This window comes from Dermacentor albipictus, chromosome 4, assembly GCF_038994185.2.
Source record: "Dermacentor albipictus isolate Rhodes 1998 colony chromosome 4, USDA_Dalb.pri_finalv2, whole genome shotgun sequence".
In the NCBI taxonomy this organism is placed as follows: Eukaryota; Metazoa; Arthropoda; class Arachnida; order Ixodida; family Ixodidae; genus Dermacentor; species Dermacentor albipictus.
Genome location: NC_091824.1, coordinates 39503572 through 39525298, shown reverse-complemented (window position 1 = coordinate 39525298; position 21727 = coordinate 39503572). Strand labels below are relative to the sequence as shown.

Below are 21727 nucleotides of genomic sequence, written 5' to 3'. Positions count from 1 at the left end.
GGATACTATAAACCTCAAATTGTTTTCTGAGCTACTCTGCTCTATTAATTCGTAGCATTGCATTTATCATTGTGTGTGCACAGCTGCTGCATTTTCTTCACATTAAGCTAGTCCACCTTGCTACCTCCAGTCTCCCTATCTTACAGTGTGCACGTGCAACCCTGTGTTTTTCACTTCAACAGTGTAGACTCTGGCTTTCATCAGCAGCACATAAGACTGCACTGCACAGTCTTCATGCGTCCGCCCATATGCCATTGCTTCTGACATTGCTTTGTCATTTGGGTCCCAAGCAAACCCTCTGGTTTCGCGACGTGACATATTCTCTTAAATAATGATGATGTCAAGGGGCCTGTTCATTCAGCAAACCAATTCTTGTTGTTGGCTTGTCCAAGTGTGCGGGTGCATATGCGCTGTCTTTCCTCACTTGATGTCGCCTTCAAAGACTCGTAGTGAAGAGCCACAACTTCTGTGGCGTGACTGCCCCACTGATCTTCCTCGTCACCAATTTCCATATGTACATTTGCGGCTGCTTTCGTGACCAGCTGAGTTTCGCGGGGGCACATGTATCGCACTGCATGCAGTGTTGGGCACGCAGTCACAAGGCTTGCCTTCAGCTTGGAAATATCAGCATCAGAAGTCACCTTCTGGCTCGGGTTGTAATCGCGTAGCTGTTTTGGACATGATGGCTTGTTGATAACGTTCCTATGGAAAGGAATTTCCTGCAGTGGATGTTTTGCTGCTGGTTTCCTTGCTGAAATGAAAAATTGAGCATTTCAGAGTTTTTTATGCACTTTTTGGGTATAAATAGAGACAACAAGCAGGCCCCATAATCATGCACTGCTTTTCGCCAAAGGGTTTTATCGTTATACATGCACCAGTAGCAAGTTGAGCATGCAAGTGTGCAGTGATTTTCACAGTTTCAAGAACCATGACCCAGAAGCTTAACTAAAGGAAGTATTTAGCAAATAAATTTGCAGAATAATACATGCATAGCAAAATTACTTCAAAGAAGTAATTAAAGTACATTACTAATTACTATCCTGAATGTTCTGACAATGTAATTAAATTACATTACCAATTAATGATCGCAAAGAGCAATGACATATTACAATTACCTTCGGAAGGTAATTGCAATTACTTTTTAATTACTTATTACTCTTCATATTCAGAAAAAGCTGTATGCAGCTCCTACAGCCATCTCGTATTTCTCAATTTACTTCATCGCAGGGGTAGCTGAGTTCCAGATTCAGCGCCTAAATATTTGCCTTGCTTTGAAGACAGGGTGCCCTTTGCACGGCCAAATAGCCGTTCTACTGATATTTTTTTAGGAGCAACCCTGTATTGTGTATGGTGCAAAGCTTTTTTAGTTTTGGGTACAGCTAAAAAGTTGTTAAATCGCTTGTCGGTACGTCTGGGTCCTCATCAAGCGCCAGAAGCTATCTATATTTCCCTTTTCTCAAATCCAGCTTAGCAGTTGAACGCACCCCTGTTGAAAGCAGTTGGACACGCCCCTACGTTTTCAACTTCATTGCCTTACTGGCCCAGGCTTTTCACGTTGCTCGATCCTGTTTTCAATATGCCCAACCCGGCAAACAAGAGATCAAATCTTTGCCAACACCACAAAGAGCTGGAGTGCAACCTCGATATACAAGCAATTTAGGCAGCAATTAAATATTTTCGCTCCCAAATTACTCACAAAAAGTTAATTAGGTTAATAAATTACTAGACCAGAAAAGTAATGACTTACACTACAAATAACCAAGAGAAGTAATTAAATTGGCGTAATTGGATTACAGTAAGTTAATTACTGCCACGTATGGAATGATACAAACCTTCTGAAGGAACAATCCACTTGCATGGCAAGTCCGTGCATGACGGCTTGTTTTTCCACGCACAGCCCCCTTGTCGGCAACGGTAAGAGGCCGGCAACGTTCTGGCACGTCTCACTCAACCTGAAAAGTAACAAGTATTTATAGTACCTGAAAATATTGTTCAGTGCGATCTACCATCGCATCGTATCGTTTTCTTCCGGTGCGCTTTAACATACTCAAGCATAGTGCACAAACCGTACGAAGTCGGGGCTCCCGAGAATCATATGGTCCTCCCGTTTTTTTTTATTTATTTAATCACATTGCGCGACCGTGCACCATACAACGGCCGTTTAACCACGGAAGAGCCAAGTGCTTTGACAACCGAGCAGCCTCCTGGACATTTATTACATATCGCACGACCATCGATCATGTCATGTAAGCGGCTTAGAACCCCGGAAATAACCGATGTTAGTGCAAGCGTGAGCCTCCCACGCTACTGCCGCGCTGTGCAATAGTATAGAGAATCAGAGAGAGAGAAGCTGCATTAACATGCATGTATGTGCTAAAAACAGGATACTCTCCTGCGCGCAAAGCATTTCAGAGTCATTGTAACTGTCCCCGAGTCATCGAAAAAGGTCAACGCCTCCCCGAAACCGTACTTAGTTTCCTGCATGGCGATAACCGCTTCAGCAGTGGCGACGGAGGAATGAAGTGTAGCTGGGGCAAGCCGATGCCCAGAAAGTTTGAAAAGTAACAAATATTGCGACAGGTAAGGTTGTGCTTTGCATCAGAGTTAGCTGATTTTCGGAGCTTTGCAAATGATAGCTATTCGGCAAGTCCCAACGGTTCAGTTCGGCTATATTGCATTTTCAATAAACAGCTGAGTAAAAAGTTTCTTACCTTGCAACACATTCACAATGTGCTCCAGCGATGTTGCCCGAGGCTCGATGGTATCATGCAGACACGGTGTACGCACCTGGTCGCATAGATGGATTGCACGCCGCCCGCACTACCCTTCTTCTTTGAGGGCCCGTCCACGATGAGCTTGACGCACAGAGTGCGTAACTGAGTTTAAGTATTACCAAACACTCGCTACTTATTGTACACTACGACAGGTCTGTGGTCCATCCGTTCACCGAAAATGCGAACGATACTGGGTCTTCTTCAATCATTTTGCAAGCCTACACCAGGAAAGCGCGTCCACAAAGCAAATGGCACTGCTTGCTGAACAGTTCGAGTTTTCCACACAGATAGCCTCGCACCCAAAGCGCTGCAGCTTTTGGTGATGTACTGTAGACGGCGCTCGTTTTCCCGCAAGTCGTCAATTGTGTCCGAGAGAGGGTGTTGGCAAGTTATGGTCGCCGAGTTCCTGCAAAATATGTTGAATTCCTTAGAAGTACAGGATCCGTACTCATTGAAAAACTCGGAAGGCCTTGTGAATTTTCTGGCATCAGATAAGACAAGCTGCAGCTGGGGATTCAGCATAGATGTTCAAGATCTCTACTACTCCTTACCGCATGGGCCCCTAATGTGCAGTGTTAAAGATTGCATAACTAATGAGAATGATGAGGTGTCTTTCCGCAACACGTGCGGCATGGCTGTTGAATCCTTTCTTGAACTTCTGCATTTTTATTTAGCGAACACACATGTAGGATTCTGTGGTGAAACGTATATACAGGCAAAGGGTGTGTGCATCGGGTCAAAGGTAGCTCCCATCCTAAGTAGCATTTTTTTGGGAAGCATAGACAGAGAGTTGGCCAAAGATTTAGAAGGTGTAGTAAATAAAGTATACAGATATGTCGATGACTACTTGATTTTAGGCTGTCATGTAGACAAGGGTGCCTTTAGGAATAGGGTAGTAGAAGCCTTCAATTCTCAGGGCAAGGGTTTAACGTTCACTTCTGAAGTACCGGTGGATAACAAGCTACAATTTCTTGATGTTAAGTTAGAATTCCTACCGGAACATGTATGTTGGTCACTTTCACCCCGAGCTGGAAAACCGCTAATGAATTATGCCTCAAACCATTCCAGGCTTGTGAAGAATGGCATAGTCTTTTCGTGTTTCCGGTCAGCGTTGTTGAATTCATGTCACCACACCGTAAAGAGTGCATTTTTTGAGCAAGTTGATAGGTTGAGAAAGGCTGGGTACCCGCTCGCTGTGATGTTGGCGTCGTGCGAAAGGCTAATGAAAAAACTTAAACAGGATAAAGGGCAATGCAAAAAGAATCAAAGGCAAAAGGAAGTAGCTTCCAAGATTTCAGTGATTCCGTATGTGCACGGCCTTTCACACAGACTTAAGAAGGTGGCTGGTAGGTACGCAGTGAATGTGGTATTTTCAGCGAAAAACAAAATAGGTAGTGTGTGCTCTAAGGTTAAAAATAAGTTCGAAAGAAAGGATGATGCAAAGAAAGAATGTAGTGTCAAACATCCGCGTAAGAACCAGTTTGTTGATTGCGCGATGAACGTTGTATATCAGATCCCTATGACGTGTGGTCATGTGTACGTAGGGCAGACTGCGAGATGCATTAACACCAGGTTAAGGGAACACTTGTCCAGTCTGAAAGGTCGCCCTAGCACGCATTTGGCAATGCATTGCCAAGAACATGATTGCTCCCCTTGTCTGAGTAGCACCAACATTTTGTATAGGAACAGGAATCAAACCGCGAGAGAAATTGTAGAAGCACACTGGATTGGAAAACAAAAAGAAAAATGCATCAGCCATCCATCGGTTTCGTTGTTGGATAAAGAAAATTCACTTCTATCATCACATCTTTAACGCATATTATCATAAGCGGATGTTTCATGCACCTTGCTGTTCTTATGTTGACCGGGTGGCTTTGGTCCACGTCTTTGTTTTTTATCACAAGTGGTATATGCACTGTAAATGTGCTCTCTTGACTTGATCGCGCAGATCTGTGTGTATTATATGCGCTATAGGTGTGCTCTGTTTGACTAGATCGCGCAGATCTGTGGGTATATAAGCAGGTGGTTCTTCAAAAATAAAACCAGTTGTTAGAAAGCGCTCGTCCTTGTGTTTCTTCTATTCATCGTCCCTGTTTGTTGCGCACAATAAGTTTCAAGAAGGATTATTGGGGCCCAAGGAGCGACCCTGTGCGCCGGGTGTGACACAATCGCACGGGCGCCTATACCATTGGCCGAAAATGACGACACCTGAGCGGGCTCGCCGATTGGCCGAAAATGGCGTCACCTGAGCGGGCTCGCCGATTGGCCGAACGTGACGTGTCTTCGAGACACAGAAGGGCTTAAAAGCCAGAGACCGGGAGCAACAAAGAGCATTCCTTCATTCACCTCTTTCGAGCCTCTTGCCACGGGCCGCAGCGTCCGAGTTGCTGCCGGCCCGTAATGACTTTTATGACCGTTAATTTCTTTGTACTCTCAGTGTAAATAATGTAAATAAACTTCCAGTTTTCATCTCAAAGTCCTCCTCAACCTCGGCCAACTCCCGCACCCAACGGGAAGGTCCAAAAAATCTGGGGGCCAGCAACTGGGATCGTCCGTCCAGATCCGACAAGCGTCGTTCCGATGGAGATTGATGTCTTTTATTTTATACACTCGTGACGTGGCGCCACCTCCTCCCCATTGGCTGCACCGTCACGTGTGCAGTGACGCGCGCACTATAGGCCACGCCTTTAGTCAACGGGAACCGCGGACCCACCGTGGCGTTGGGGAAGCGTGCTCTTCTAACACTCCGTAGGCCCCTTCCCACCCAGACCGAAGTTTACGAAATTTGCTTTTCAAAGCCATAAATTTAATTCGTTTACGGGAACCTCCCCGAGAATTTTGACGTCAATTCGAGAATTTTTGCGACTGTTTGCACCGTTGGCCATTTTTTTTAGTGCCGTCTTTCGATCACGCGCGACTACGCCAATGGTTTCTCGCGTAATTGGTCATACAGTGTGCTTTAGCATTAATACACGCTGCAAATAAAGGTTTACAAAAGAAGCTTAATTAGCAGCTAAGAAAGGCCACGCAATGCTATAAACACGAACCGCCGCGGTAACTCAGTGGCCCTGGCCTTGCGCGGCTATGGTCGATGCCGCGGCTTCAATATCGACCGCGACGTCCGACGCTGGCAAAAACGCGTGAAAAGGCTCGTATATAGCGTCCACTGTGAAGGACGTCGTGTCTCATAGCCAGGTCGCGGTTTTCGCAAGTAAAAACCCCAGAGTTTATAGGCTGAATGATAAATGCAGTCGACAGATACTATAAACGGTCAACACCTGAGCAGGATGACCTGAGAGAAAGTTCTGTAGTGCTTAAGAAAAATGCCGTGTTGGGAGGCGAAAAACAACTTACGTTTATTTTATTTATTTATTTCTAAAATACCTTACGAATACCTTGCATGAGGATTGAGTAAGGGGAGGGAGGCATAGAATCAAGTAAGTACATACAATCTAGTAACAGTAATAGTGATAATAACAAAAACAAAAAACACCAGCCAAGTGCACCGCCTAAAAGTTAGAGGCAATTATTCTGGGATGACCTTTTTCGCCCCGTTCTAACCATTAATTTAGTACACATAGAGAGATAAAGCAATGAGAGTATAAAACGCAAGGTGGTCAAGCAGACGAACGCCCGGTTTGCTACCATACAATGATGGGGAAAGGGGAATAGACAGAGGGAGAGAAATGAGTTTTTCTCGGTCAGATTCTTTTCTTTTTTTTTATGTGCTGCTCAAGTGCATAACTCACCGTCCGTGTATTGTTCTTAAACCTATGCGCGCATCCGCAAGCGACAGCACATCGGGTAAAGCGCGCTGCCCGAATCTGGCGCCCATTGTACGCGGGAATATGCGGCACTCGATCTGCCCGGCGGAGCCGCCGCGGATTGCCCATGAACCTGGCGCACAAAACCGGTATTTTTGTAACGTCTTTGTACACAAACGAGGCGACGGGGTGCAGCTCTGTACACCCTTTCCGGCACACCGATCGGGAGTCCCGTCAGCCAGCCGCCGAAGTGGCCCGACGTCTCTCCGATCGAAGCGGCCGCGCCTCAAACTCTGGGGGTCGCCTATGCTGCGCGCGTATATATGCAGCGAGGGTTTTTTTTATATATATATAAGCTTGGGTCATCGCAACGATACGGTTTCCGTCATCCCCAGAATTCGCTGACACGCAAATCATCGGGCCATTTTTAAAGACCAGCTCTGAATACCTTTTGGACCCCGTAAAGAAGGTCTGGTTTCAGATGGTGTAGAAACGTGTAGATGCACAGTCAACTTGCGCGACAAATTTATGCGTAACGACGAGCAAGAAGAAAAAAAAAGATAGACGTTCAGGGTACCAATACTGCAAAAAAAAAAAAAAAACGCTGCCGTTACTGCCCGAGAGGTGTGACACGTGATCGAGAACGCGTGCTTCCTGAGCAGGACTTTAAGCATGTCCTCTGAGATTAAGCGGCGCGCCCGCGGTGCGATGAAAAAAAAAAAAAAAGAATTTCGGAGGCGACGCGAGCTGCAGGACTTTCGTCATATCCGGTAACCACCAGATGCATGCGTCCTCCCCGTAGGTCATATTTTATGATTTAGCCTTAATATACGCTGCAACTAAAGGTTTACAAAAGAAGCTTAATTAGCTTCTTAGATGGGTACAAGCGTGTTTGTTTCTTTCACGACCACCCAATGCACGGTACAGAGGTGTTTTTTTTTTCTTTCTTTGCGTTTTTTTTTTGATGACGGGGGGGAGGGGGGGTGCTTAGCAATGCCACGCCAAAACCGCTACTACGCCCCCACAGCGGGCGACTGACCGCTACACCTGGGAACGTATTTGCTGGCATTCAAAAATGCTGGCAGAGTGGACGCATGAGGAGGTTTAGGTGAAGGTGAACCTCTTGAATAAGAACAATACTTCGTTCTGCTAGTCTGTGGTCGAGATTATTTCGTTGGGAAAGTATCTTTCTCACGCAATCGCAGTGACATCCTCGCAAATGCTCGATTGCGGTACGTGTGCCCCAAATGTATAAAAAAAATAAAGAAAACGTTACGACGATAATTAGTTAAACTTTGCTAATCAGCCAACGTATCGCGCTGCAATTTGGGATGCAATATGTCCGCGCCTCGAAGTAATCAAGCTGACATGACGAAGCGGCCGCTCCTCCTAAACATATATAGAAAGCAGAGTCCCCTAACAGCAATAAGAAAGTTTTTAAACGTGCCATTTTGTATAACATTTTGCGTATCCCCGAATGATGCTGGGTAGCCAGCCATCTGCGAAATGCTTCGCCTAACATCGATTCCAAAAATGCGTGGAATCTGCATAACTTTTTTATGCGAAGCATATTACTAGAGCTCAACCCAGCTCCTCAGGCGCGGCGGTGTCGCCTTCAATACCACGTGACACCGTCACGTCACGACAGAGGAGAAACGGGGCTCCAACTCGCGCCGTCGCTCGCGGCGTCGCCTTCAAGGCTGTTTTGTTTTTATGCGAAGCATACTAGCCGCACAACCACGCTCTTCCTTGCTGCGCCGCGCGCGGCCGCGTAGCTACCATATGACGTCATAACAGCTGCAAAGCGGACGATTAAGCTTCGCTTTCAAGAGTGGAACGCGACGGCGTTCCCGTCGACCCGCGAAGGGGTGTAAGACAATGGGCTACGGCGCAGCGACTACGCGCCGCGCATCGGACGCGGTGAGCGTCGAGCAACGCAGCGTTCGGCGCGACAACGAAATGTGCGCCTGAGCAAGCGACGCACGCCTTAGCCCTTAACGCCCTTAGCGTAGCCCTTAGCTCAGCTAAGGGCTAACCTAAGGGCTAAGCTAAGGGCTAACTTCTTAGCTTAGCCCTTAGCTTAGCCCTTCAGCCCTTAGCTCCTTAACGCTGTCGCGTGAAAATAAAGGCTAGTATGCTTCGCATCCTGGGCCTAACCTTAGCTAAGCCACAGCCATTTTTTTCTCATTCATTTCTTCCCGAAAAGTTTTGTTCATTTTAGTTATAACTGAGCTTATATTTCCTATTCCCACCGGAATTTTGGCGAATCCCCCACAATAGGTTTACGCCATAAGTGAAGGAAAATGAGGCGATACGTGTTTTTTTTTTATTGCCCACATGTAGTCACCTGCTTCAAATTTATTAATTATTGTAGTTCTTCCTATCAGTGCGTCCAGACCCTCCGATTACTGGCCCATCCTCCGCTGGGGGTACGTGCCATATCTTGAAAGCTCATCATCAACGGACGACTAGTCCAAAGTGGCGACCTGGGGTTGGCCCGCCATGCTTCAATGTGCGGCAGCTCCTTCCCACCTCGTTCAATCGTCAGTGCAAACTGCCGCTGCCATGGCAGCGTCAAAAGAATCATTAATGTGTAGCTTATCGCAATGAAACAAGCTCGCTCTATGTTCGCAAGGCACTTCGCCATGCGTTCGCAAGGCTTAAATTCCAAACCGCGAGCGACTTTCGAACAAGTTCGTCCTTTTCACGTGATCAAGACAACGCTTAAAAGATTAAAAACCGCGGGTTCACAGCAGGCAATGGAACCTACGTGAACCGAAGCTTTAGTGAAACCATTATCTTTACAAATCCTGTGCAACTAAATGCGATGGGTACAAGCGTGTTTGTTTTCATGCTATGCAACTCATAACCACATGCAATGCTTTTTTTCTATGCACCTCACCAGTCACAACTTCAATGTCATTCAATATTTACGCTTACGCTGTACACTGTTGGAAAGAAGATGTGGCGAAACGCATGCGCGAGTCCACGCGGATGCACATCGACGCAGCGTTGTCATGGGAACGAATGCGATGTTTGATGCTTATCGAGGCGACAATGTGTGTTAAGATACACATGCACACCGTAAGGTACACGTACGCATTCATCGTGACTGGGCCGAAAAAGTCAGAGCCCCATTGTAAAGAAAATTTCGGAAAACTCGGAGAAGCTGGCAACTTTAACACAGATTATGTTCTATGGTCTTTCAGCGTTAGAGATACGTATATGAGCCGACTTCATGTGTAAATGTTTCATGTCGTAATTTATTGTTTTTATTAGGTTCCAGTGCACCTAACTGCTCAAGAATGTGGCAGGCCAAATGTAAGACATTCAAGAAAATAAAATAAGCTGCTGAACATCATGAGGTCTTTTAGTGGGATCTGGAGAAAGATCTCTTATTGCAAAAAAAAAAACACAACGACAAAAAAGAGCCATAATATGCGTAATAGCAAATGTCCCTTATCACTGGGAACCACCACACTGGGAACCTTCTTGCGGGCTACAACATATCTACTATATATGCCCTCTAACATCCAACACTTTTGCGAGCATGGTACTCTGGCCTGCAATACCAGCAGAATACATTTGGACATATTGGCACGGGGTAGTGACGGTGAAGAAAGCAAGAATACGGTGGAATACAATACTAGCTTTTATTGGGCGAACCTGTGCCCACAAAAACAGGCTACACTTATAGCACAACGATAGCGGCGAACACGGTCGGCGATCGTCGGAAAAACTGATCAGCGGGTCAAGCGCGTCGGCTTTTATAGATCAGTCGTCGAATGTTCCAGATTAACTGATGGGACCCGCGTGTCTTCCACAAAGTTCTACACCATTCGTGTCACGCGATGAAATCTGATAACACAAGGTTCGGCGACAACAGACACGCGGATAGAAGCGTCGATAACTTTCCAGAAACGTCGGATACATGCAGGCGCGTCCCTCGCTCTGCGATTACAGTTGTTAAGCGGCGAAACGTGGTTGCCCGATAAAGATAAGTACACGTGTCAATATTTCCAGTTTAACGCTGCATACACCATCTTACAACACCTGAAATTAGGAGTTATGGAACGTCCGTCATTCGACAACTAAATACGATGAACAAATGGTTAGAAACGTTTCACCTCGACTTCTAGAATCTCACAATGCATCCGGTATGAAACTTCACAAAACACAAAAGTGCCAGTGTTTCTACGATCTCTAATCTGGTTTTCATTATATGCTACAAGTGTGTTGCTATAACTTCTACACACGGTATCCTGTCGGCGTGAGCGATGTTTTAGTCATTTCTAATATTTTCTTGTAATATTGTGTTGCTACTATATACTTATTTGTTTCTATATTGCGTGACTCCTGCTGCTGCCATTTTGGTGGCTAAGGGTACCTCAAGCTGCGTTTATGCAGCTCTTACCTATGCCTCCTCCATTTGTAATGAATGGAAACAAATATAAGAAATAAAGGTAGAAAGATATTCGTGTTTTAGAGATCCCACTGCGAATCGATATTAAGTACAAATTTTATTCTGTGATTTAATGTCGTACTACGCACAGCACGGGTGGGCTCACTAGCACTACATTGCGGGTTGAATCCGTGCGTTAGCCACGCGTATAGTGGACGAACATCGAATAAGTGACGTGATATTGCGTGGACTTGCGTATTCGCAGTAGGTATACTTACGTTCGGCGTATGACATCATTTACCACCGATCTTCGCGCAAAACTCTTTAATTGAGATGTGAATCGATTCTCCGTCGTTTCATATGTATTTGCACGAAATTCACGGCCTGTCGGGGCATATAGTCGTTCCTAAAACTCAACTCCCGCGTAATTCGTGCAGAACGCAATATCAGGCTTTGCGATGGAAGAAAGGACTCCAGAGTGTCTTCCCGCATCGGTGAACACAGTTTGTCAGGTTTGGGCTAACTCAGCCGACATGTAGGCCTTGAACGTTATCTCGCTTGAATGTTCTATCTCACGCTCGTTGATCGACACACACTTTATAATCTCACACTCAGTAATCACACTTACTGATCAGGAGCGGGCGACCGAAGAAAATCAGTCCCCTTAAAGAAATATAGGCTCCATGTTGAGGCAATCATCGAAAGTAATTTCTGGTACATCGGAGAAGCATTGTGTTCACTGTGTGTTCTGTTACTATCTCGGGTTTCTTTCTTAACATTTTTTTCCGTTACCCAAGAAGCGATCCCGTGTTCCCCCCTTAAGTGATTTTGGATTCCTGCTTGAACAATCGAACTCTTGTGCTTTCTGCCGTGTTACGACGTCGAGCTCGACCTTCTTCGCAGTCTGTTAAACCGACTGGATCATTAGAGCATTTTTAGGCACTAAGACCTTAGAATTTTAGAATTGCGGTTATTTGGACTTCTTGGAATGGCATCGTGACAAATCGTAGCCCAGAAGAAACACGCAGACGGACAGAAAAAGCAAAAAGAAAGAAGGAGACGACTTCATTCGTTGCAGGCTCACCGAGCAACGCAGGCATTGCTACGCTTTCACCCGTCGATTGTCCAGAGTTTACGAACCTAGAGACGAGCCCTTGCTCTCGCGTTTGTGTCCCCCTGGCGGTGCTTCTTCCCTAGATCCTTCCACTTTCTGTCTTGTTACCTTGTCGAAGCGGATCGTTACAGTTGAACAATCACTGTTTTGCCAGCACAAACCCTAACCCTCAACCGAAGAGTCGAGAAAGAGAAAAAAGAAGTTCCCGTGGCGCTCTCGAACTGGTCGTTATCTCGTTCAGAGGAATCGTCTCTCATCCACGGCTATACATGATGGAACGCATGCGTCGACACAAAAGACCGCGTCGCCCCCCTTTGTGTGTACGTGTATACATACAACGCCAAATAAGGCGCCTCGCAAGGGCCCCGCGGGAGGGACAGCGCGTGGTACCACCTCCGCGAACGTTGCACGGGGCCGAGGAAGGCGTTGAGATCGGGGCCCCGATGCCGCCGTCGTCGGAGCCCGGAGTCCCTCCCGGCATGCGGTTGGGCCATGCTCGGGAAAATCCACGCGACCACGTGGAGACGAAGTTGCACAAGCGCGGCGAGGGGCTACCGGCGGCGGCGTCAACCCGCATTGGAGGCTGTTCACGCCGGTGCAACGCGTGGTCAAACTCGGAGGGCCTCGCGTACATCGCGCTCGTTGCAGGCGAGAGGGGGAGGAGGGGAGGGAGGGCGAATCCGTCATCATTACGGTGGCCGAACACAAAGACGGACAAGAGAAGCCGGCCTGTCCCCTCCGCATCGCCCCGAGATGATGCGTCCGGCATGCTGCCTCTATCTGCGCATCGGTCGAGGCGGCCCCAGGGGGAGGAGAGGATGCGTGCGAGAAGCGAGAGCGCGACCATCGCGCCTTCCTTGCCTGTATACGCACACCCTGCACCGCGTCTCACAAGTCCAGACACGGACGGCCGAGCCGGTCACAGTCGCCGGGGTTTCTTTCTTCTTTAGTCGCGCATTCGCCGTGTTCTCTTTGCCGAAAAAGGCAGTCGCTACGGAAAATGCGGAAGAGGCTGCGAACGCCCAGCCACTGCTATGGGAGAAGCGATGCCCATTGTGCGTCAGTGTGCCTCAGGTCGGCGATGAGGGATCCATCGCGTGCGGTTGCGACCCCCGTCCCTCGATTCTAAAACTGGTACAGCGCAACATAGAAAGCAAGAAGCAAGCCGAGCCGGCTAGATATGTACCAGTTTACCAGTTTGTACGCTGTACCACTTTTAGAATGCAATACGAGCTCGCCCAATGCTCAACCCTAGTGAACCGACCCACGAGTAACTTTTTTGCTTCGTATCCCGATGACAGCGTACTCGTGCGCGTCTCTATCCACGCGTTACAAGTGATGTAAGAACTTATGAAAGAGGTGTCACCGTCGGTGTTTCGGGTGCTTGTGACCTTTCGTACTGCGGATATATATAGTGTGTATGTGTGTGAACGAGAAGAAAGGAAACCGACAGGTCCGATTTATTAGTCACATCATAAGAAGCCAACAAAGACACCAAGGACAGACCTTGTAGTCATTAATTGAATTAAAGAAATGATATGTTAATGGCAATGACAGTAGACGAAAAAAAAAGAAGACAACTGAAAGTAGGTGGGGCACGAACCCACGTCTTTGCATTACGCGTGCGATGCTCTTACCAACTGAGTTAGCGCAGCGCCGTTTTCTCATTCACTTTCGTGGGAATTTTCGTTTACCTACTAGAACTAAGCCTGGGAATGTTAGCCATCGCCACCACTCACAAGTCCTGGCGGCGGATGTGGAACGTCCTTTCTGCCGCAGGCGTCACGTGTACGAGGACGTTCTGGGTTAAGGCAACTTGGTCAATAAACCCACACATGCTACCTGAACGCAGCAATGCTGCCGGATTCGAGAAGCTTGTTATGAAGCGGCCCTTAGTGTCTTTGTTTGTTGACTGCTTATGATATGACTTATGACTATATATATGAAACTACGTTCATTACTTGGCGCTCTCTCGTTTAATGAAGACCTTTAAAAAAAAACCGAATCGTTTACCTCACTTGGAAATCTCACCCTGCACTAATTGATTGTGCTTTCGGTAAGGATAGTGCAACGTGTGGCGGCCATGAGCGTCGGCGTGTCATTAGCGCCATCAACCGCCTTAACTTGGAATCATATACTTATTGTACTGACATACAGTATATCGTAAACCTTTCGACTTGCGTTACTCCGACGTCATTTTGTCAAACGGAAACGGAGCCAAACCATAATACACTTCTCGCACAAGCTTAAAGATGAGAGTCAGAGAGTCAGAAAGTCATTTGAGCGTTTCAGCGGTTTCTCAAGTCGACTGGACTGGGTGACCATTTGCGAAGCCATGCGGAAAATTTCAGTTCCTCTGCGCCTCCGGCGTGCCTACATTTCCTATACATTTCCTCCTCCTTTCGTCCTCTCCCAGTGTAGAGTGGCCGACAAGGAGTCACTCCCAGTTAAACCTCGCTGCTTTTATTTTGTGCGTCTCTTTCGCAAGTGGAGAGAGGCCTATCCCACCGTGCAGGCTGCTACGAAACTGTCCGCCGTTCCCTTACGGACTCAGTTCAGGTAACCCGTTCGCACATTTTAGCCACTGTACGCGATGTTTCGGCCACAGTGGTCTGGTCTGTACGAGGTCACCTCAAGAACGCGGACGCCGAGTGCGTCCAACAGCTGGTCGGACGTCCGATGGCTCTCCTCGACGCACTCGTGCCAGGAGGAGGCTCGCCGAGCTGACTACACTCCGCGCGGCCGCAGAAGCACGCAGATGCATCGAGCGCTCGCACTCCGGTCGCGAATGCGCATCTCGAAGGCGAGCGGGCAGCAAGCGCACCGTGCCCCCCCCCCCCCCCTGCTGCAGCCGGTCTCGCGAGAGGAGGGAAAGAGGGCCGCCCGCGGATCCTCGGTCGTGCCCGCGCCGGATTGCGCGGCGTTCAATTACAGCAGCGCAGCGGGCCCGCTCGCGCATCAACCGGCGGCGGCGAGGGGGGGGGGGGGGGCGATGGGGCAAAGGCAGTGGAAACAGGCCGGCCGGCTGCGCTCAGCGCGCCTATGTTCACAGTGCACGAGCGCGCGAGCGCACCAGCGGCCATCCATCGTGCGGCTGACGGCCGAGGGCTCGCTGCCCCTCCTGCTCGGATCTCCTCCACCCCACGGGGCCGATCCGCGCGCGCGCTCTTCTCGAAAACCCCGTGAAAACTTAATTACACCGCCGCGCCGGGCCACTCACCGCGATGGCCGCCTCGTCTTGTCCTCGGGAGCGGCCGCGCCGATCGGCTTCTTTTTTTTAAATTTCTTTTTCTCTCAATTTGTTCGAGAGCGCCAAGCTCGCGGGCAGCGGCGCCCAACAAAGCGCGACTTCGCGGACCCCTAGGTGCGGCTCCGCGGCCCTACGGCTCCTCCGGAGGCTGTCCCCGAAGAGTTCGCTCGTTGAGGCCGAAGGCGTCTCTCGCGCTGAAATGCAGATGACACGTCACAGACGGCGTACGCGGCGCCGGTGGACGAGTACCTCTTGTAGCACTTGCACGTGGCGCGACTGTGACACCCCCCCCCCCTCCCCCCATCCTCTTCTCGGTAAGGTCAGGGAGGCACCGCTGGCAGGTCGGCCGTCACTTTTCTGACGCGCTGGGGGTGCGAATGAAGAGGGAGAAACAAATCTTGTAAGGAATGTTTGTTTGTGGGTCGCAGACCCGAATAGAATTGTACGTCTCCACACGGAGATCCCCAGTGGCCTAGTCAGAGGGTACGCGACAGAGGCCTACAGGTTTTGGCATTTTAGAAAAGCACTGGACGTGCTGCGTTAAAAGGAGGGACACTTTCTGTATGATCCCCACCATTGACCCTCACCCCTGCTTAGGCCACTGAGCAGTCCTTTTCATTAAACTTCATCCCCCCCCCCTCTCTCTCTGTACTGTGCAGGCAGTCGCGCGACAATACCGTGTTCTGTGGGTCCCTGGAGACGTTCTACCCTAGCATCGGTGCACGTTTCCTTGCTGCAGTGCAGACAGGAACACAATGGTAAAATTTAAAATAAATTCTGGTGTTTTACCTGCCAATGCTACGACCTCATCGGGAAGCACGCCGTAGTGGGGGTGCTCAGGAATAATTTCGACCATCTGGGATTCCGTACCGTACATCCAAATCTTAGTACACAAGCGCTCTTGCAATTTACCCTCATCGACATACGGTCGGCAATAGAACACGTGACCATGTGCCCAGTAGCGCAATGTTATTGCCACTACGCAACCGCGGCGAGTAACACGGTGCTCTGAGCTGCTTCTGACAATACTCATTGTGCTTAACTAACCTATGGTCACGAGGTGTACCCTCCAGTACGCTGCGAAGTCTACTCCGCTACACATATAACCACTGTCCATTTTCTTCGCTCTAGCTAGAACGCTAATCCTGCGACACTGCGTAATGCTGGTCGGTTGGCGTTTGGACTCGGGAAGCCAACTTACGCTTTGCGCACAAAGACGTTAACGCTTCGTCATTCTTACGACTGAACGTCACCGATGAAGCGAAGCATTCTGTCCACGCTGCGGTCACATTCCCTGCCACCGGGACACCACGGCGCTCCTAGCAAGAGCACGAGGAATGCATATCGCAGCTCCGCTGCTGTCCTCCCGGCAGCTCGCCGGTGAGGGAGGGTGCCCATTTCTCGCAAGTGGCGGCGTCAAAGTGCCATGACTCGACCAGCTCAGCCTGCCGCAGGTAAGTGTGTTGCTACGTTGGACCCCAACATGGCCGTCGAAGATAGAGTCATACAGGCGACGAGGGAAAGGAGCGGCCCGTGCGCCCCCTCCTCGCCCTCCGGCGAAAGACATGAGGAGGAGGCCGCCCCCCGACCCCCCCCCCCCCTGCAAGAACCGAGCAGCCTCCAAGCAAAGCACGCCGGCCGAGCAGGAAAAGCATCGGTGAGGAGGCGGGCCATCGCGCGAGAGCGGCGGCCCGGAGAGGAGGAACCGCCCCGCGCTCGGCGAGAGCGAGCGAGCGCATACTCTCGTTCCCGCGGCGTGTCATCGCGGGCCGAAACGCCTTGGCGTCTTCATTTGCTCCTGCCTGTCGCCCGGTGCACGTGCGTTTTCTGCGCCGATCTCTGCCGTGTGCGCGCGGAATCGTCGCGAGTACGCTTTCGCGGGGTTACGCGCGCCGTACCCGCCGACTCCACGCGCTAGCTTCAGGATACTCGCCAACTCGCCCGGCAAGGATTACGGCATCGATGGAAGACGCCGGACCGGGCCTGCCGGACGGCTGCTGTCCGCCGGGGCCGCTGTTATGAGAGCGGGCCCGGCTAGCTTCTTCACCGGCGGCGCATCCCTGCTCCGACGCGCCCCGGCGTCCAACAACAGTGCTCGTAACAGCGTGTGCGCCGTGCTCGTTTCTTGTTGATCTCCTCGGAGCCCTCTCTTTGACGGCGGTGTCGTGCGCGTGAGGATGCATCAGCGGCAGCAGCTGGCGACCCATGTCTGACGTGCCGCGCCTGGCGGCCGCGGGCCTGCCGCTGCAGTTCCCCAGCGCGTTCGCGGCCGTGCACGCCGCCATCCCCGTGGACCAGCGGACGCACGAAGGACGCTATGTCTGGGAGCCGCGGCTGCACGCGTTTCCACATGGCCCGGCAGCTGGGTGAGTGACGCGCTCGCGTTATTTTTTTTTCTCGCTGGACCCACATTTTATCTCTGCGCTCTCGCCTCTCTGAGGGTGCGAACGTGCTTGTTCATGACACGCGGACGGGTTTACGGTGGCGATGATCACTTGCGGCAGATCACACAAGCGCGAACTCGAGTGCTGGAGGTCTGAAATCTAGTCGATGTCGTACCACTCGAACGATTCAGGAAGCCACTGAGGGCCTCTCGGCATCTTGCGCGTCTTCAAGTCGTCTGCTTGCGGGACCCCAACCGAATGCAGCCGTTGGCAAAGCGATTAAGAAATTATGAAGCCATCTGTCGCGCTTTTTTGCTGCAGTAGGCACAGGACGCGAAACATACCGATTGGATTCCAATTAGTTACTCGTCGAGTCTTCACCCAACGACGTCAAGCAGGGCATGCCGTGCTTCTCCGTTGTCAGCGTTAAAGTAACTAACCGCGAATGTAAGCAAGCGTGCTTCCTGGAGACGTGAGCCTTCTGAGAATGTCATTTGAGCGCCGCTTGTATTTTGTTGCGAAAGAGGAGACGTACACGCCTGGACACACCCTGAGCTCAGAAGAATCGAGTAGCCGAGTAGTGTGACCATTAGCTAGTGGGGAGATCAGTATTTGTGCAAGTTTAATGCACAACCTAATGATTCACTACCGAGAAATTGAGCGTTGAGATTATGTGGTACTATCCAGGATGAAGGGGTTTTGTATATGCTATCCTTAAATGGGAGAGCGAGATTCATTTGTTTGCTGACAACAAAAAGCTACACAGTCGCGTGCTATACAATTAAAATTTTTTTCGTCGTCAAAACAAACCTCTGCTTTCTGGCACCACTCTTTTCGTCGTCGACAGACGCGCAAACTTGGAATGTCTGGCTGTAACATAGCTGGTTCTAAACATTGTGCGTTTCCGTCAAGTAGACATCGCCACCGCAAACCCGGCACGTTACATAACTTGAATGTCATAACTGCAAGTGCACCAACATACAACTTTCTCGACAACCATGACTGCGCCGCCGCGACACTTTGCTCGGGGACGACGGTTTAACTGCGGCTGCGCGAATACGACACGCTTCGGGACGCCTGCGTGTCGCGTCGAATCCACTTTCTTCTGTGATGCTTTCGCCAGGGCGCACATCGCTCGCTTTCGCCGAAGGTCTTGCTTCTGTCGCGTCAGGTCGTTCTGCTTCCGTGTCACAAAAACGGAGCCATGGATACGAATACGCATGCGGCCCTCGGAGATTGTTTTTCGGCAGCTGCGCATATCTTTGGCTTGACACTAACGATGAGCACAAACCGCTGTAAAGCCAACGCCTGCAGTGAGAGTGCCTTGTCCGCAGTGCAGGACGAACGTCGCCTCCGTTTTTGGGGTGCCCGTACCGCTTGCCACTCCCGCATTCCAGGTTCGGCTCGCAGCCTCGGAAAAACAGCCCCTCACTCGGCTTACACGTGTACGTCGCGTGCAGTTATTGTGCATAAACCGCCCTGGTATGCATCGATTCCCGTCGTGGGACAGAGGCGTCACCTATCGGACGTCCTCTCCGCATAGCACTGTTCCGCCCCGGAGCCCCACGCGGGTCCTGCGGATCATCTCCGAGACACGTTGTCCCGTCGGCGCTTGCACCTGGAGATGGTGACTGCATTTCGCGATGTCATGCCACTTCCCACTACCGGGAAAAGTCAGCACTACGAATTCCAAATGAGCACGGTTTCGCGCCCAAGGACGCTTCGCAGAAGTTTGGCGGTCGGTCGCCTTGCGAACCGTCCCCTCTTCTTTTGCTACCAAGTATCGCCAAGCGCGCAGCGCTTAGTGACAAAAGGCACAGAGAGAAGAGCGCCGCGCTTTCTTGAAATGTGGCGGAACCAAATGGGCAGCCACGTGGAGAGCGTGTCCGAAGGTACCGAAAGGCTGGCGTGAAACGAGGAACTTAAGTGAAACGAAACGGACAACACGAACGCCGACTGTCAACTGAAAGAAAGTTCGCCCTGAGGAGCGGAAAAGCGGGAAGACGCGCAAGTTATTTGTGCGTGCTCGAGGGTAGGCGGCGCGAACCCGCCAGATCGTGGAAAACGCGAGCGACCAATCGCGGAACGTAGCGTTGCAGGTGCGACAGCTACGCTTTGTTCCAGATAATCGACTGTGGACTTTCACACGTGCTGCCGCCACTAGTGACGTCACATACTTCGACAGCAAGGCGCACTTCTCCGTTCTTATGTCTGGACGTAACTACTATACTGTCTGCAAGATCTTGGAGTAAACTTGCGGTCGCGACAACCTAGAGGGAGAGATGGGACACTTTATTGAACTGCGGAGGTTTGCCGGCGTTGAACTATTTGCCTACGTGCTACTTTGCAAAGGAGATGGAAAAGAATTAAGATTTTTGTTTGATTATATTGGTTTTTTTACCACTCGTTCGAGCGAGTGGCACATACTGGTGTCGTCGTGTCAGCAAATGACGAACGGCAAAAACGAGGTGAAAATAATTATTACACGACAAAAACGTGATGGTTACATTTTTTACGATTCGACTACGGACGACTGTTCGTGACAGAAAAAAGAGCTTTGCAGGACAGCCGACTTTCATAATTTCTCCAAATCGTTAGCTCTTGCGACAACTGTCGTTGCGAACTTTGAGGCACCGAGATGACACCTAGTTGTGCAAAGTGGCTTAACTGCAATGCTAAGTTTGCACTGTCGTGTAGTAAGCAGTCCACACACTTAATTCGCACTACAAGCACAGTTCCTTCTGATGGCCACATCATGCAACTTGCAGCTGCGGCTTCACGTCGAACTTGAATAACTACGCCCCCCCCCCCTCAAATAAAAAAAAAAGAGATTCGATGCACAGCATTAGCATGATAAGAGTTGTACCGTCACAGGCCTTTTAATCCAGAGCTTTAGCATAGCCGAGTCATGCTATCCTGGTTATAAAAGAGAATGCTACAATGCCGCAAGATATTGAGTCGACCAGGCAAACGCAAAAGCGATGCTAGCGACATCTCTCTTCGCTGTGTTCAACGACAGCGCACATATGTTTTCTATCAGTGACCGACTGTGTTTTACTAATGCGATTGCGTAAACGTATCGACAGCGATAATCATCACAAAAATATTTCGATACCTTTTCGATAGCCCTGCGGAACATTGTTGATAGAACGTTATCACTTGAACCTCTCTTCGTTCGCTTCTTGGTTAATCTCTCCAGCTTACACCTGTTGTCTTATCTCTCTCTCTGTGTCTGGCTACGCTCTGTCCTAGGTCATTTATTATTATCCATCCCCATTGACTCAATCGCCGCTTGCATTTCTTCAATGATTCGACAATTCGCCAATGAATTTTTCCTATACCGAGAAATAAGCAACACCATTACTTTCCGGTATTATCTGTGCTCGATGGAATTACGTGTCAACATGTATAATATAATAGGGATTTTCCGTAGTATTATTCGCAGACATACGTCGCCCTTCTCCCTCGTTTATTCCCTTAATAATTTTCAATTGCTTATGGCCAGATTATATAAATAAATATGCCTTTGTGCCCATATATCGACAACAATCTGTCATGGAATACGCATATTAAATACGTGATTAATGGTGATAAGCGCATCCTCGTTTTTTCTTTTATGTGGAATTGTTTTTTTTTCTACGTACACCGTTTCCTTACAACTGCTCCTTTACGAAACGCTAGTGAGATCACAACTCGAATTATGATCCTCAGTCTCTTACACTTGCATCTGCACTTGAAGTCATTCAGAACAATTCTGCTTGGTTCAGTGTAAATAAATAATCTCGAACCGCCAGTGTGCCTTCGATCAAATCCTCAGCTGCTGACCTTTCTGGACCCTCCTATAGGCGAAACGGTGCCCGCCTTATGCGACTTTCTCGCAAGATCTGTTCTCACAAGCCATGTTTCGTCTCGCGTCGACCAATCGCCTTGAGCCATCCGCTCATATGGGCTACAACGCGAAAGCGCTTCGCGAGGCGGTCGCGCGTTGTAGCTCTTACTATGCGTTATGTAACTCTTGCTATGCGTTATGGAGCTTTCA

At 49.6% G+C, this 21727-nt stretch overlaps 1 protein-coding gene and 1 long non-coding RNA gene across 2 annotated transcripts in view; one reads left to right on the top strand and one right to left on the bottom strand.

Annotated features, from left to right (window-relative positions):
* Window positions 1-283: 283 nt before the first annotated feature.
* Window positions 284-3043, bottom strand: LOC135911459 (uncharacterized). Its single transcript, XR_010567352.2, has 3 exons — window positions 2712-3043; window positions 1833-1952; window positions 284-751 (listed from the first exon to the last, which is right to left on the bottom strand). It is a non-coding gene; the product is annotated as an uncharacterized lncRNA (long non-coding RNA).
* A 14033-nt stretch (window positions 3044-17076) lies between these two features.
* ci (cubitus interruptus) overlaps window positions 17077-21727 on the top strand; it is an 84286-nt gene continuing 79635 nt past the window's right edge. The window contains exon 1 of the mRNA XM_065443763.1: window positions 17077-17670. Within this exon, the coding sequence (XP_065299835.1) occupies window positions 17510-17670 (161 nt within the window). The 5' untranslated portion in view covers window positions 17077-17509. The remainder of the gene's footprint in view (window positions 17671-21727) is intronic.